The sequence below is a fragment of the Diadema antillarum genome, unplaced genomic scaffold, assembly GCF_040938485.1.
Source record: "Diadema antillarum isolate AM-2024a unplaced genomic scaffold, OU_Dant_1.0 seq00000815_RagTag, whole genome shotgun sequence".
Taxonomy (NCBI): domain Eukaryota; kingdom Metazoa; phylum Echinodermata; class Echinoidea; order Diadematoida; family Diadematidae; genus Diadema; species Diadema antillarum.
In genome coordinates, this window is record NW_027271694.1 from 244,197 (window position 1) to 258,290 (window position 14,094).

The following is a 14,094-nucleotide window of genomic DNA, read 5'->3' on the forward strand; positions in this document are numbered from 1 at the left end:
GTACAATTGTTGAATATGCAAAAACAGATTTACAGATCAAAAATTAGACTCTCGATGCTTTTAATTAGGCTAAAATATCATCTTGAGCTTAATTTGCATAATTAATTAATTAAAATTAGAAATTGATTGTTTCACAAAATCTTATGACACAATCTTGAAGATTATGACATGGGTCTCATCGCATGCGAAATTTCATCGCGATCGCACCACCAATGGCCGAGATCTCATGGGGGGGGGGGGGGCGGAATCCATTCCCCCCCCCCCCCCCCCCCCCCCCGGTCTGAGCATAGCCAAAAAAGCCCGGCCCCTTTAGGGTTAAAGAACCATCCTAGCTCATTCTTATTTGGTTATATAATGCAAGAAGAATTTCGATAATACCGTAGTTCTGGGACTTAATTGAGCCCCCCCCCCCTCCCCTTTTTCGGGGGGGGGGGGGTGGCTACTATATAAACAAATTGAGATCCCATTGCCATAATCGTGCTACCTGCCAATTTTGTTGAAAATCTGTGAAGGATTTCATTAAGAAAATCTAAATGGTGGAAGTTCATGGGCAGTTTTGATATGGAGTTTATCTACTATCTTTATACACAATATCGCTAACAATGATTTGCACATTTCCCGGCAAAATTGAACTTTTGCACATTTCCCGGCGTCATGTTTGCACATTTCCCGTTGATGAAATTTGCACATTTCCCGGTGAGACGTTTGCACATTTCCCGGCGTTTGCACATTTCCTGGCAAGACGTTTGCACATTTCCCGGCGTTTGCACATTTCCCGGCGAGACGTTTGCACAATTCCCGGCGTTTGCACATTTCCCGGCTCCACAGCCCGTCCCATGTTGCATTGCATCTTACTTTGCCACGTAAATTATCACTGCTGTCGGTAACGACGTCGGAAGGAAAACTGCAGGCTTACCGACTTTCACCTCATGTCGGCATATGGACCAGACAACGTTCTAGTCGAAAGTAACACATTATAATTTCATAACTGCATTTAAAGCGCAAAGAGTGCAACATGGGTGGAGTAAATAGTGTTGAAGTGCCAGGAGGTGGTACCGAGGGATATCATGTTCTGAGGGTAAGAGTCGGGCCTTGTACTGTAGTCCCATCAATTCATATTTGTGTATCGTTTACCGGTTTCCTGTCGTATGCATGATATGAATTATGAATAAATTTATTAATATTAGCACCATATGATTATGAATATGAAAGGGCAAGGCCAGTAAATCTAACGGTTAGAGACCTAACGTTAGATCTAGTAAGGTTTCAAAGCCTAAAGCCTAAACCAAAGGAGAAATTTATCAAAGTGTGTGTGTGCGCGCAGCTCTAACGTTAGCTCAGGACAGTAACGTTAGCTGTGCAGAAGGTAGACAGAAAGATCCGTCTGTCCGGAGGACTCTTTTTATATTTTGCCATTAACGCTGTCCTCCGTAGACAGACGGAAGGTTGCAGTACCCATTGTTGTGTGGATGTTCTTAACCACTGTCTCTATGGAAAATTGGGTGAGGTACCTCACCCTTCTCGATTGCGTCTAATGCATGGCCCTAGGTCGGCAAATTTAAGCTTGTATAGTGAAATTAGCTTTTTAAGAATACATTACACTCACCAGATTAATGAATAATCCAACATTTTAGTAGAATTTTCAACGTAAAACACAGCCTGTCGCGTCGTCACGTTCAAACTGCAGAAACATACACTATGAATCTATTAGCCAATCACCATGATCACATGCGATCAATGCGAGGTAGTTTCTACATGTTTGTTTTACTAAAACACGTACCTCGCATGTGATTGGCTTACAGATTCAAAATGGCGACTTACAGCTTGCGAACGGCGATGTTGCAATATCGATAAAATTTCTGCGTTATAACCAAGTTTATGTGAGTATTTCGATTGCACAATTGAGAAATTTATCCCAAATATTGCTGCATAATATGTCATGTCATGTCAAACTTGTTTGAATGTAAAAAAGCTGTCTGAAATTTGGTTTATCATAACGTTTGATCTGTGCGCGACTGCTCCACACAGGAGCCGCAATCATTGACTTCGGTCTGTATACGGAGGGGATCCGTGAAGCCAGACGCAGTCTCCGCGGAACATTCCCCGACGGACAGATACAGACCGATCTTTCGGTCAATGCAGAAGGTTGCAATGATAGTGCAAGATGATCTTGCCTGGGCTGGGCTTAGAGCCTTTATTACTGTATACGCTATATATTTCGCGGGGGTTTTATTTTCGCGAATTTCGCGAATCGGGAGCTATTCGCGAAATTAACAACACGCGAAAATATTACCTTCCAAAATGAATCCCTTGCTTTGATGATACGAACATTTCAGTACTAGTATACCATGTCACGGCTTACCGAACAGACCATACTGGCTGAGCTTGTTTACGCTCGTCCACGTCTACTTACGAATACTGTAGAGAGCCAATCTATTATCGCAAGGGGACCACTCGTCAGAAATCTAGCTCGATGGACTTAACCACTTCAAAAATGTTGAATTCTAACCTACTAGTTTGCAGAGTTTGGTAAGTTTTATTCATGCAGTGTATAACTAGTATCATTCTTATTTGCTAGTAAGTTGAAAATTCACACTTTCTTTGCCACTTCATATTTTCTCTGGTCCCCCAATCGCGAATTTAACCACTCGCGAAAATGTGTGACAGCGGCAATTCGCGAAAATTTATGTACGCGAAAATTATAGCGTATACAGTAGTCTGTCACAAATTGGAGTATGCAGCATCACCAATCTGGGATCCCCATCACTAACACATCTAAGTCATTACACATCAGGTTTTACCAAGCCTAATCGGCAATTGTGCACTTTACGGCCCTATATTATCGGTACCTCATTCACCGTATGCAAGCCAAAGGTGGTATCCCATGAAACACCACGCACTGAGCAGCTGGCGAGCTTCTCTTGCTGTATGGAATGCCGTTTGACAAGTGATAAGGTCAATAAAAGCCAGCCTCACTGTGCTAAATCTGCGGAGCTGACACATCAAACATGAACTTTGTGCGATCGCGATTTCGCGTGCGTGCCTAGCCGTTGCTCTCCGCTGCAAGATTATTGAGCTTATAGTTATACAATGTTGCATCGCAGAAAATTGCCATGATCATGCTGCAAAGTGTGAGAAAGTTGGCAATAGTCTGCGATACAATAGATTCCATTTTTAGCTCACCTGAGCCAAAGGCTCAAGTGAGCTATTGCGATCGCCCTTCGTCCGGCGTCCGTCGTCCGTCGTCCGTCGTCCGTCATGCGTCGTCCGTCGTGCGTCGTGCGTAAACTTTTTACATTTTCATCTTCTTCTTGAAAACCCCAAGACCGATTTTCATCAACCTTGGCAGGTAGCATCCCTAGGGGGTTAGGAACTCAATTTGTTAAAATGGGCACCATGCCCCACCCAGGGGGCCCCCAGGAGGGCCCAAACCCCCCAAAATTAAGGAATCTGTAAAAATCTTCTTCTCTAGAACCAGAAGTGATAGAGCTAAGTTAATACTATGAGTTAGTACAGTGATGACTGTAGTTTCAAGTTTGTTCATGGCAGAATCAGGGGTGCCCCCCTTGGGACCCAGGGGAGGGGGGGGGGTGGGGAAGGGTTCTAATGGGGCCTAAATTGTACATTTTCATCTTCTTCTTGAGAACTCCATGACCCATTTTCACCAAACTTGGCAGGTAGCATCCCTAGGGGGTTAGGAACTCCATTTGTTAAAATGGGCACCATGACCCACCCAGGGGGCCCCAGGGGGCCCAAACCCCCCAAAATTAAGGAATCCGCAAAAATCTTCTTCTCTAGAACCAGAAGTGATAGAGCTAGGTTAATACTATGAGTTAGCACATTGATGACTGTAGTTTCAAGTTTGTTCATGGCAGAATCAGGGGTGCCCCCCTTGGGACCCAGGGGGGGGGGGGGTGAGGAGGGGTCCTAATGGGGCCTAAATTGTACATTTTTATCTTCTTCTTGAGAACCCCATGACCCATTTTCACCAAACTTGGCAGGTAGCATCCCTAGGGGGTTAGGATCTCAATTTGTTAAAATGGGCACCATGCCCCGCCCAGGGGGCCCCCAGGGGGCCCAAATCCCCCAAATGAAGGAATCTTTAAAAATCTTCTCTAGAATCAGAAGTTATAGAGCTGAGATAATACTATGAGTGAGTACATTAATGACTGTAGTTTCAAGTTTGTTCATAGGAGATCCAGGGGTGCCCCTCTTGGGGGTAGGGGGGGGGGGGTGGTTGGAAGGGTCCAAATGGGGGCCTGAATTGTACATTTTCATCTTCTTCCTGAAAACCTCATGATGGATTTTTGTCAAACTTGGCAGGTAGCATCCCTAGGTGGTCAGGATCTCAATTTATCAAACTGGGCACCATGCCCCACCCAGAGGGCCCCAGGGGGCCCCAATTCCCCCAAATTAAGGAATCTTGAAAAAAATTGGGCCCTTATTGTACATTTTCATCTTCCACTTGAGAATGCCTCGTCAAATTTTGGTGGAGCTGTGAATAATTTAGATTAGTGACTGCGTGAAAGGTGAACTTGCGATACTCAGGTGAGCGCTAGACCCGCGGGTCTCTTGTTGAACATCCCATCTTGCGCCAGCTCGCCTCAATAGTTATGTGAATATTTTTATGCCTTTTTCATCCATCCTGATCCGACCCCATCACAAATCGTGCAAACCAACCACGCGGGTGAGGCTTGTGTGTGTGTGTCCATGTAGTGGCTGCCCGTAAACCGTTAGCTATACACACTTCGCACGACATCTGGTCGGGCTCGTTAAACGGTAAACGTGTAGACGAAATAAACACTAACAGACTGACGAATCGGGATAAGATTTTGGGGTTTTTTTAATTATTATTTCACAGAATAAGTTCACCAAGGCTGCAGATGGACATATGTCCTCTGCAGTAGGTTAATTAGTGATCCCCTGCTTAAGATATAATGCAGAATTCATTCATTTAAAATCATGATCTTGTTTGTCTAGGGTCGACTGCTCGCGCTCGATCACGCCGCGCCGCGCAGGGAAGGGCGTTAGAGCCACCATGTTACGTGCCATAAGTGCTTCAGCACGCACACACACGTTGACACATTCATACACACTGCATCCCAATGTGAAATCTCACACACATGCACACAGTACAGTGCCGGTAGACACGCTGTCGAACCCGCGGTGCCTGGTATGTAATCGAATTTGCACACACTGCTCGATTAGGGTAAAATCTCGCACCGATATCATAGGGCCGTAAAGTGCACAATTGCCGCCTAATCATTAAAATCGAAATGGTTCTGAAGAGAGCAGTTTGCCTTACCTGGCCCTTTAATAGACTGGAATGAGTGATTAGATCTACGCCTCTATTTTCAATGATTTTACATCAAGTGTGACTACCATGGTCCATGCTGAACAGCCTTTATGGACATCACCATGCCAAAGAAGACAACATAGCTAGTTGACTCGCTCACTTTTATACCCCCTGGGCGCTCCAGCTCCACTGTCTACACTGAGGGTTCGCCCTGAATCAATAGCGGGCTATTTGCATACTCTGTAGCTAGCAAAGAAACAACATAAATTCAGACACCAAATTGCCCATTTCACGAGCGACTGGCTGGCTTTTATACCATACAGATTAAATGTAATATCCAACTTATTGTGGTACACTTGCACTTATCCAGACTGTTCCTGTGGTCTTGAGAAGATGCTTTTTCTTTGTTCAACATCTTCCGCAAATCACATTAGAGCGCCCTGGGGTTTATGTCTTTGATGCCGTAATGCACGGATGATGGATCAGCTACCGCATACACATAAGTTCCAAATCACTTATTTCATGCAATTGAAGTGTAGCAATTTTATGGGGGTATACATTGTAATAAGTTGATTAAATCAAAGAAAAATCATCAATTTGAACAGTATAAAGCACTCTTTGAGGAACCAAATTTTACCCATGCTAATGATTGATCTACATCTCTTACTGTACATTATTAAAGTAATTTGATTTATAATGCTTTTTTAATGCCAATTTTAATGCCAAAATACCACCACTTCAGAGAGTCTAAATGCAAACCTTGAGCAGCTTGAACGGAAGCATTTGGGTTGATCACAGTTCAACACTACTTTTATAAAGCAACTCATCAAAAAGTGCAACATATATCCCTCCTTATGTCAAAGAAGCCAGTCGAGCAAGAGGAGATAACAACAGATTTATCCCACTCCAATGCTGAACTCAAGCATACAAATTGTACCTGTGTAGCTATCTGCCTCAAACCATAGCCAACTGGAATGATCTACCCATATACAATGTATATAGAAAATCAAATATCTATGCAGAAATTTCAAACAGTATTAAACAAATTGGTATAGCCAAGTTGCACAGTAGCAGCACCATGCTGTACAGCAATGTCCGGATGAGATCCTGAGTAAATCTTGAGTAAATGCTGAGGGACACAGTAAGTCCAAACATAAGAACACACGAGAAATGCTTATCCAACCCTAACCTGACCAGACGCTGTGTAAAGCACGGCTGTTTGTGACAGCATTGTGTATAATAGTTAGTTCACTGTTAACAGTTTTGTTTCTATTACTTCATTACTCAAGGTACAAGAAAACTCACCAGGACACAAGGCTGGACTGGAAGCTTTCTTTGATTTTGTTATTGCAATCGGCAACACAAGATTGGTAAGTCACTCTTTTGGATGAAGCAAGCTTGTAAATATATGTCCATTATAATTGCAAAGTTGTGAAACTGCAATAAAATGTAAATCTGTGTGCAAAAAACACTGCTGTTCCACCCCCTCCTTCCTTCAAAGAAAGAAGCTAAAGAAAGAATTTTTTGTATTTTGGTTTATTAACCAAGTGATTAATTCTGTTTTGAAGTAAAAAAAAAAAAAAATTCTGTATCAAGTTTAAGTTTTAATCAGAAGTCGCCTCCCAATGGAAACATTTGATTAAACAGGGCTGCACACTAACCCATCTCTTCTACTTGTCCAACCTGTCTGTCGGATCAGTAGGTACCCAGTTTTTCCATTTTTACTGGTAAATTCCTGAAAAAGTAATACTGGTCCGACAGTGATTTTTACTGGTCAGAGACCAGTGCCAGTGTGCAGCCTTGGATTAAGTATGACACTTTTTACACACTGAAAGTTTGTCTTTTTCACAATGAAAGGATAAAGACGATGACACCTTGAAGCGACTGCTGCAGGAGTATGAAGAGAAGCCAGTCAAAATGCTAGTCTACAGCAGCAAGGCACTGAGTGTGCGCGAGGTCACCTTGACACCCAATAAGCGATGGGGAGGACAAGGATTGCTTGGAGTCAGCATCAGATTCTGCTCCTTTGAGGGTGCTAATGAGAATGTCTGGCATGTACTGGTAAGTTCCCATAGTTGATCCCATGCGCTAGATTTCTAGTTACAACCATAGACCCCCCCCCCCTTCATCAACCTCATATCATGGAAGTCCATGGTGTGTATTGTTTTGATTGAGTCTCCCAGATCTGTAGTGTTATGTACCTTAACAGTCATTTTATTAAATTTCAGTAGACATGTTGCAGGAGTGATTTCAAGATGAAATTGCAATACCTGCAGCAAATTCTTGTTCCAACTTTCTAGACTATCTTGTAGAAGGTAATATGGTAGCTCATTGATTATTTTTTGGCTGTCTGTTGTACTGCTATCCATCATTTGGTAAATCTGAGAGAATAAAGAAGAGATACCTTTCAGTAACTGGTTGTTGATTACATTCAGTTTACATGTGTATGGTCAGCACAGTAACTTGTGTCATGTAACTCCATGGCTGTTGCAATGGTACTCTCATTATACAGCAGTTAATGGAAGGCCTGAATTTTCATCATGACAAGATATACAGGGGTTTGGTTACTTTTTGATATAGTGTCTTGTTTTCAGGGATTTGCCAGCAATTACATACATGTATTGTCGAACACTGGGAGTTTGCCCACCCTTGACAGTCAAGGTGATACCAATATTGTCATCAAGTATTATGTGGTGACATGACTTATTCCTACATATGTGACAGTCAGTGAGGAATCACTTTTGTCTGTATCCCCATGACAGGATGTGCAGCCAAACTCTCCAGCTTCCATTGCAGGCTTCAGAACAAATACTGACTATATCATTGGTGCTGACTCGGTTCTCCTTGAGGTGAGTTTTTAAATCACTTGCATTCAATCATGTCTAGTCACCTCAGCTTCTTGGTAGCCTATTTGTTGTCACCGATATCTGTGCAGGTAGTTGGATAAAGTTGTGAAATTGGAGAATGTGCTATCCTAGATACCATTGGCAAGAATGATAGTATTCATATAAAAATTATGTACGACAGTTTTTCATGCGTGAATGTACGTACCATATTTACAAAAATTGTTTGTTATCTGCATAGGTAATCTAAATGTAAGCATTATATTGTATGGGTAAGTTCTTATCAATATTATTTTTGTGTGATCAATTGTAAATATTACCACAAAGTGACCAATACAACTTCTTCTTTCTAGGTCGAAACTATCTTTGCCAGACCCCTTGTCACTTTTGTATTAAATTAATGTTTACTGTGACCTTGCAGGTGAGTCTCCTTAGTATTCAATGCTTAAACAATTTGTGAAGTGAGTTATGGCTTCCATATCAATCTTGCTTGGGACTATATTATGAAGATTTTTTGAATTCATTTCCCTTACTGTCATCTCTCTTTTTTTTTTCCATCATCTGCAGTCAGAAGACTTATTTTCATTGATTGAGTCACATGAGGGCAGGCCACTCAAGCTGTACATGTACAACGTTGAAACAGACGGTTGTCGGGAGGTCACCATCACGCCAAATAGAAACTGGGGAGGTGAAGGAAGGTAAGAGAAAATCGTCTTGCTGTATGTACTAACAACTATATTTATGTTAGACGAGTGGGACCATATAGTACATGTTAGAACACTGTGTGCTGTGTCAGGTATCTTTATTGTCTAATTTGTATATTGAAAAGTTCTACTTTTTTATTGAAGTTACATAAGGGAACTAATAGTGTGTATTCAGTATAGTATTAATTACCTCCGCCAGGGAAGGAGTTATGTTTTCATTGGTGTCTGTTTGTATGTTTTCAAAATGACTCAAAAATGTGTGAATGGACTTGAATGAAACTTGCAAGAAAAGTTGGTTTTGACGCAAAGAAAAGATGATTAAAATTTGGATGTGATCCAGGAAGTTTTATGGATTTTTGAAGGATTTTTGTTGTCTTTTGGCAGATAAGGTGAATAAACTTTGGAGTTCAGGCTGCACTTATTTGTGGTTTGCCATGCAGCTGGAAGCTGATGACGTAAACAAAAGGCTTCTATATTGGGAAAATGGGTGATTTTCAGCATGCATGCTTAATCGGTGAAAATGAGCTGCTTGGTGGAGGTCTGCGCTCTACAAGTGCTTGTCTAGCTCTTTTCTGTTCTCAGCTTACGGTATGCAAACAGACAAGTCAGTGCACTGTATACATTGTCTTGTTAGTCATGAATAATGGTTACATGACTAATCAATCAATTTATATCCCCGTCCAGTATGGGCTGTGGCATAGGGTATGGTTACCTCCACCGGATACCCACAAGGTCCTTCCCAGAGGGTCAGCAGGTGGACATCCCTGGACATCTCAAGTCAGTGGCAGGAGGAGACCAGCCCTCTGCCCCATCAGCCCCATACCCACCTCCTGATGGATTCTCTGAGGTTTGACTTTTCTCCTCTTTTCACCTGAAGTGACATCTTTCACTATAATTTCTTGCAACTACAATGTATATTGCTGACTCTGCAAGGAGTGTATGTTAATGGGTTTTAAAGTAAGAGTTGTTACTCTTTGAAGGACATGTGTTAATCTATTACAAATCATGATATCCGTGTTAAGTCTGGTATTCACAGTACGATGTGAACATCTAAAACATGGTGGAGCTATTTGCCGTGTAGTACTAGTACCTCTATCTACTTTGTTCTTATTAGCATTGTGCATTTTCATGTGTTTGCTTCATTCTTTTTTTTTTGGGGGGGGAGGGGTGAATTTGTTTAAGTAGTCTGCGCCTCAAGTTGTAATTGTTAAAGGGGATAGCTAGTAACTGATCAGTGGGAATCAGTGGGAATGCTGAGGGATGATTGTTCCAATCCTTGTGGGATTCATTTAAGAGTATATTGTATATCTATTGTTGTGTGAAAATTATTTGCTTGAGAACGGTCTCATATTCAAGTAATGTGTAGTTTAATGCCCCGTCACTGTACAGGCATGCTAACCTGAAAACATTAAACTGCACATTACTTGAATATGAGACCGTTCTGAAGCAAATAATTTTCACACAACAGTAGATATATAATGTACTCTTAAATGAATCCCACAAGGATTGGAACAATCATCTCTCAGCATTCCCACTGATTCCCACTGATCGCTTACTCGCCATCCCCTTTAAAATGAAGCACTACATAGAATATGGAGATCTGTTTGTTTGTTTTTTTACAGTTGTGGTACACTAAAAAGACATTTTATTCCAATAAGTGTTAATACAATCATGCATTCTGATTTACCATTATCATTTTACTACCAGGTGTCCTTGGCCTCCACACCCTCTAACTCAGTAGCAGGCCTCCAAAGTGGTATGGCGGGGCTGTCTCTCACTCCTGGTACCACTCCCACTACCACTACGGGTGTGGCCTCACCTCCTGGTCCGGTGTCCTCAGCATCACACGCCCTTGGAGACTCCAACCCTGCTGTGGCTTCTCCCTTAGCCCCTCCCAACCTGTCCACCCTTGCCTCGCCTTCTCCCGTCTCCCTTGGTGGTTCCACCACTGTACCTACAGTAGCCAGCACCACACCCCTGCACCAGACTCCCTTGTCAGTGGGCGGTGCTACTCCTGCACCCCTCACTTTGACACCAGGTGTTTCACCGGCTACTGGCGCTGCCAAGGTGCCTCCTCCTATTTCAGGACCAAGTAAGTTATGTTCCTGTTGGGGAATTGTATTGACCCGTTGAGGATGAGCTGATTTTTGCTATAACATGCATTTCCCATAGATACCTGTCCGAGTATACTTGGGACTAGTCTTCAACGGGTTAATATCTTATCATATATACTAGTCTGCTGTGATGGTAATCCAGGTAGCACATACACATTGTATCTCAAGCTAAAGTTTGCTACAATGCATATATGTTTCCTATTGAACTTCTGTCAATCAGGAGAAACATTGGACTTTGTAAGTAGACTGTGGTAGCAAACTGATTACTTGCGTAATTGACACACATGGCTACCAGCAGATGAGCTGAATGATTAGGATCATGTTGCAATAGGGAACCACACAGTGAATTTGTATTGGCAGTGTTGCCATATGTTGCAAATTTGTAAAGTGAAATAAAATTTTTATTGTTCGAAGGGTTTCTTTCAGTGGTTGCAAATTTCAGGAAGCATTTATGAATACAAACTTTCAAACTCAAAATTTGAGTGGTTCATGAGAACAATGGCTTGCAATCAGCTAGACGACAAGATAGGCTTAACTAGCTGAGTAAAGTATGTGAACATGTGGAGAACGACCAAACTCTATTATAGAATGGGTAGCGAGAATCCTGCGATCTGATTGGTAGAGAGCTATGCGTTGATTTTCACTGGCCGCATGCTGAGTCACAGTGGTAAACATGTAATCGCGCACTTGGGAGTACGCGTACTTGTAACAAAGGTACGCGCACTAAGCAAGCGTACGCGTACTTGTACAAGCGTTACGCGTACAAGCGTACGCGTACTTGTAACAAAGGTTCGCGCACTAAGCAAGCGTTCGCAGCACTCAGGTTGGCCATGCGTCCAGTAAAAACTAATTGCATGGCTGGCCGTGCGTCCAGTAAAGACTGATGCATGCTCGTTTACGGCAAGCCAAAAGTAAATGCATCCAGTCATTTTGTCATCGGGTAACACGATAGAAAAATGGGTTTTTGGCAAGAAAATTACCCATTCTATAAATCAGATTACGCACATGTCTTTTCGTGCGTCAGTCGGAATATAGTGTGCATGCGGTAACTATGGAATTTAGCCTAAACCCACTCGGTTTCGCCTCGTGGGTTAAGCATTCCATAGTTACCATATGCACACAATTCCGACTGACGCACTCAGACCTGTGCATCATTTGTATAATGACTGAGATATCTTCTCCAAACTGATGGCCATGCCTTTTGATTAAATTCTGAAATAAATGTTAAATATGTATTATATGTATTGAATTGACATTGCAATTACTTCTCTTATGACAGTCTCTGGAGTGCTACCACCAGTGAGTCTGTCCAACGTGCCTGGTCTACCAAACCTCAACGTCTCCTTGCCTCCAGTCGATCTCTCCAACATCCCCTCCTTCAATAGCTCCTCTGCCTCCCTACAAGGAACCACAGGAGTTGGAGCCTCCCCTGCCCCAGTCATGTCACCAGCGGTTGGGGGAGTGTCGGGTGTTTCACCAGTCGTCTCCCTACCGGGAGGTATCTCAATACCGGGACCAACACCACTCCCTAATCTGCCTACTGGGATAGGGGCATCTCCTGTATCCACGGCAACAACATCATAGGTTTGCCCTCCTCCCCAAGTGGATCAGAGAACTTTACTTCATAAGAAATTTGCTCTTCTGCATGAAGCTCACATTTGTGTGCATTGGAGATGTTTCAGTATGAACTTCAATGAAAATGAAGAGTTCACTCTCTACTGTGTTTCTCTCTCATCAAGGAACAATTTCTCTCTTTTTTTTTAATTCACATGAAATTATAAAATGTACTTATTCAATATAGTAGTTGGTGTGGCAATAGGGATTTTATGTTGATTACTAAATGGCAAGCTACAAGCAGTTTCTTTAATGGCAAAGGGCAGCTACACCTTCATCTTAGTTTATTTCATTCCAGTTGGAATTACAGTATCAGCTCACCTGGCATAGACAGTGAACAATATACAGTAATCAGTCAATGTGAATCTAACATCAGTGATGCACATTATCAAATTCTTTCAAAGCTTTGTAAATGCATCTACAAGTGCCCAAAACATATGGAATTGATAAAAAATTAACTTTTTAAATCAACCATGGCAAAATATGTTTAAATGGTGTGCACAAATGTAAGTTATATACCCAAGTATGCATTTTATTCCCATTAAAGTGTCCATGTTCAGAACGCAAGACAATCGGTGGATTTCACATCCAGTACAGTTTGTTTTAATCTTCCAAATCCTGAAACACAATGCCATTGAATTCAATGTAAATTGACTGCATGCTTATAATGCTGGTAGAGTAGATGTTTAGTGCCAGTGCATTGATGAGCCTGAACGCCACAAATAATGTTATTATATTGATTCACTATGATGACAAGAAGTAAGTTTGTACAAAGTTATGTAAAGAGAAATGTGTAAAATGAATTATATGTGACTGAGATAAGTTAAAGAAATTATCCAGACATTGCATTTAATTCTTAGTTACGATACGAGATGTTAGATTAATGTGGAATTAAAGAATATCAGGTGAGATGTATTTCACATATGTTTGACATACATATCTCATATTGGAAAAAAAATATATATTAGCAGTGGAAAAATGAGGTATGTATCCACAGAAAGAATGAGATTACTTTAAATATTCTTAGTATTCAAACCGAGCTGTGTTTTCTCCTCCTCCAAATGGCAAACCCATGTACAATGGAAGTCTCAAATAAATTATAGGGTAGGGGAACATTCACACCATACATTGGTTATGAGTTATGAAATAGCTGCTATATGTTATAGAGTAAAGTAGACCATATTTTATGCTGCTTTGTGGTCGCATTGATTTTCATTACATGACAGAAAACAAACTATTGACTTTGGGAATGTCAGTACCCCAAGAACAGGAAGGTAAAGGCTTAGAAAGAATGAGAAAACTGTTCAGTAGGTCAGTGAGTGCAGAGTTATCTCTTCTTTCCATCTACTTCTGCCCTTATGCTCTTTGTCGTGTTGATGTTTGTGTTGTCTTGCTTTAATACAGTGTTTGCGCACCCAATGAGGTATTAACCTGCTATCTCGGAAATCAATATTTTTTTTTATTTATTTATTTTTGTATAAAGTCTTCTTTAAAAGCAAGGTACTCCCATTCAGTGCCAAAAA

General features: G+C 41.6%; 1 protein-coding gene across 1 annotated transcript; it reads left to right on the forward strand.

Annotated features, from left to right (window-relative positions):
* Positions 1-871: 871 nt before the first annotated feature.
* On the forward strand, positions 872-13,892 carry LOC139739760 (Golgi reassembly-stacking protein 2-like). The gene is made up of 8 exons (XM_071650357.1): positions 872-1,078; positions 6,586-6,666; positions 7,154-7,357; positions 8,059-8,145; positions 8,707-8,837; positions 9,528-9,690; positions 10,551-10,935; positions 12,237-13,892. The coding sequence occupies exons 1-8, from the start codon at positions 1,016-1,018 to the stop codon at positions 12,539-12,541; spliced, it is 1,419 nt and encodes a 472-aa protein (XP_071506458.1). The 5' UTR covers positions 872-1,015; the 3' UTR covers positions 12,542-13,892.
* The last annotated feature ends 202 nt before the right edge of the window (positions 13,893-14,094 follow it).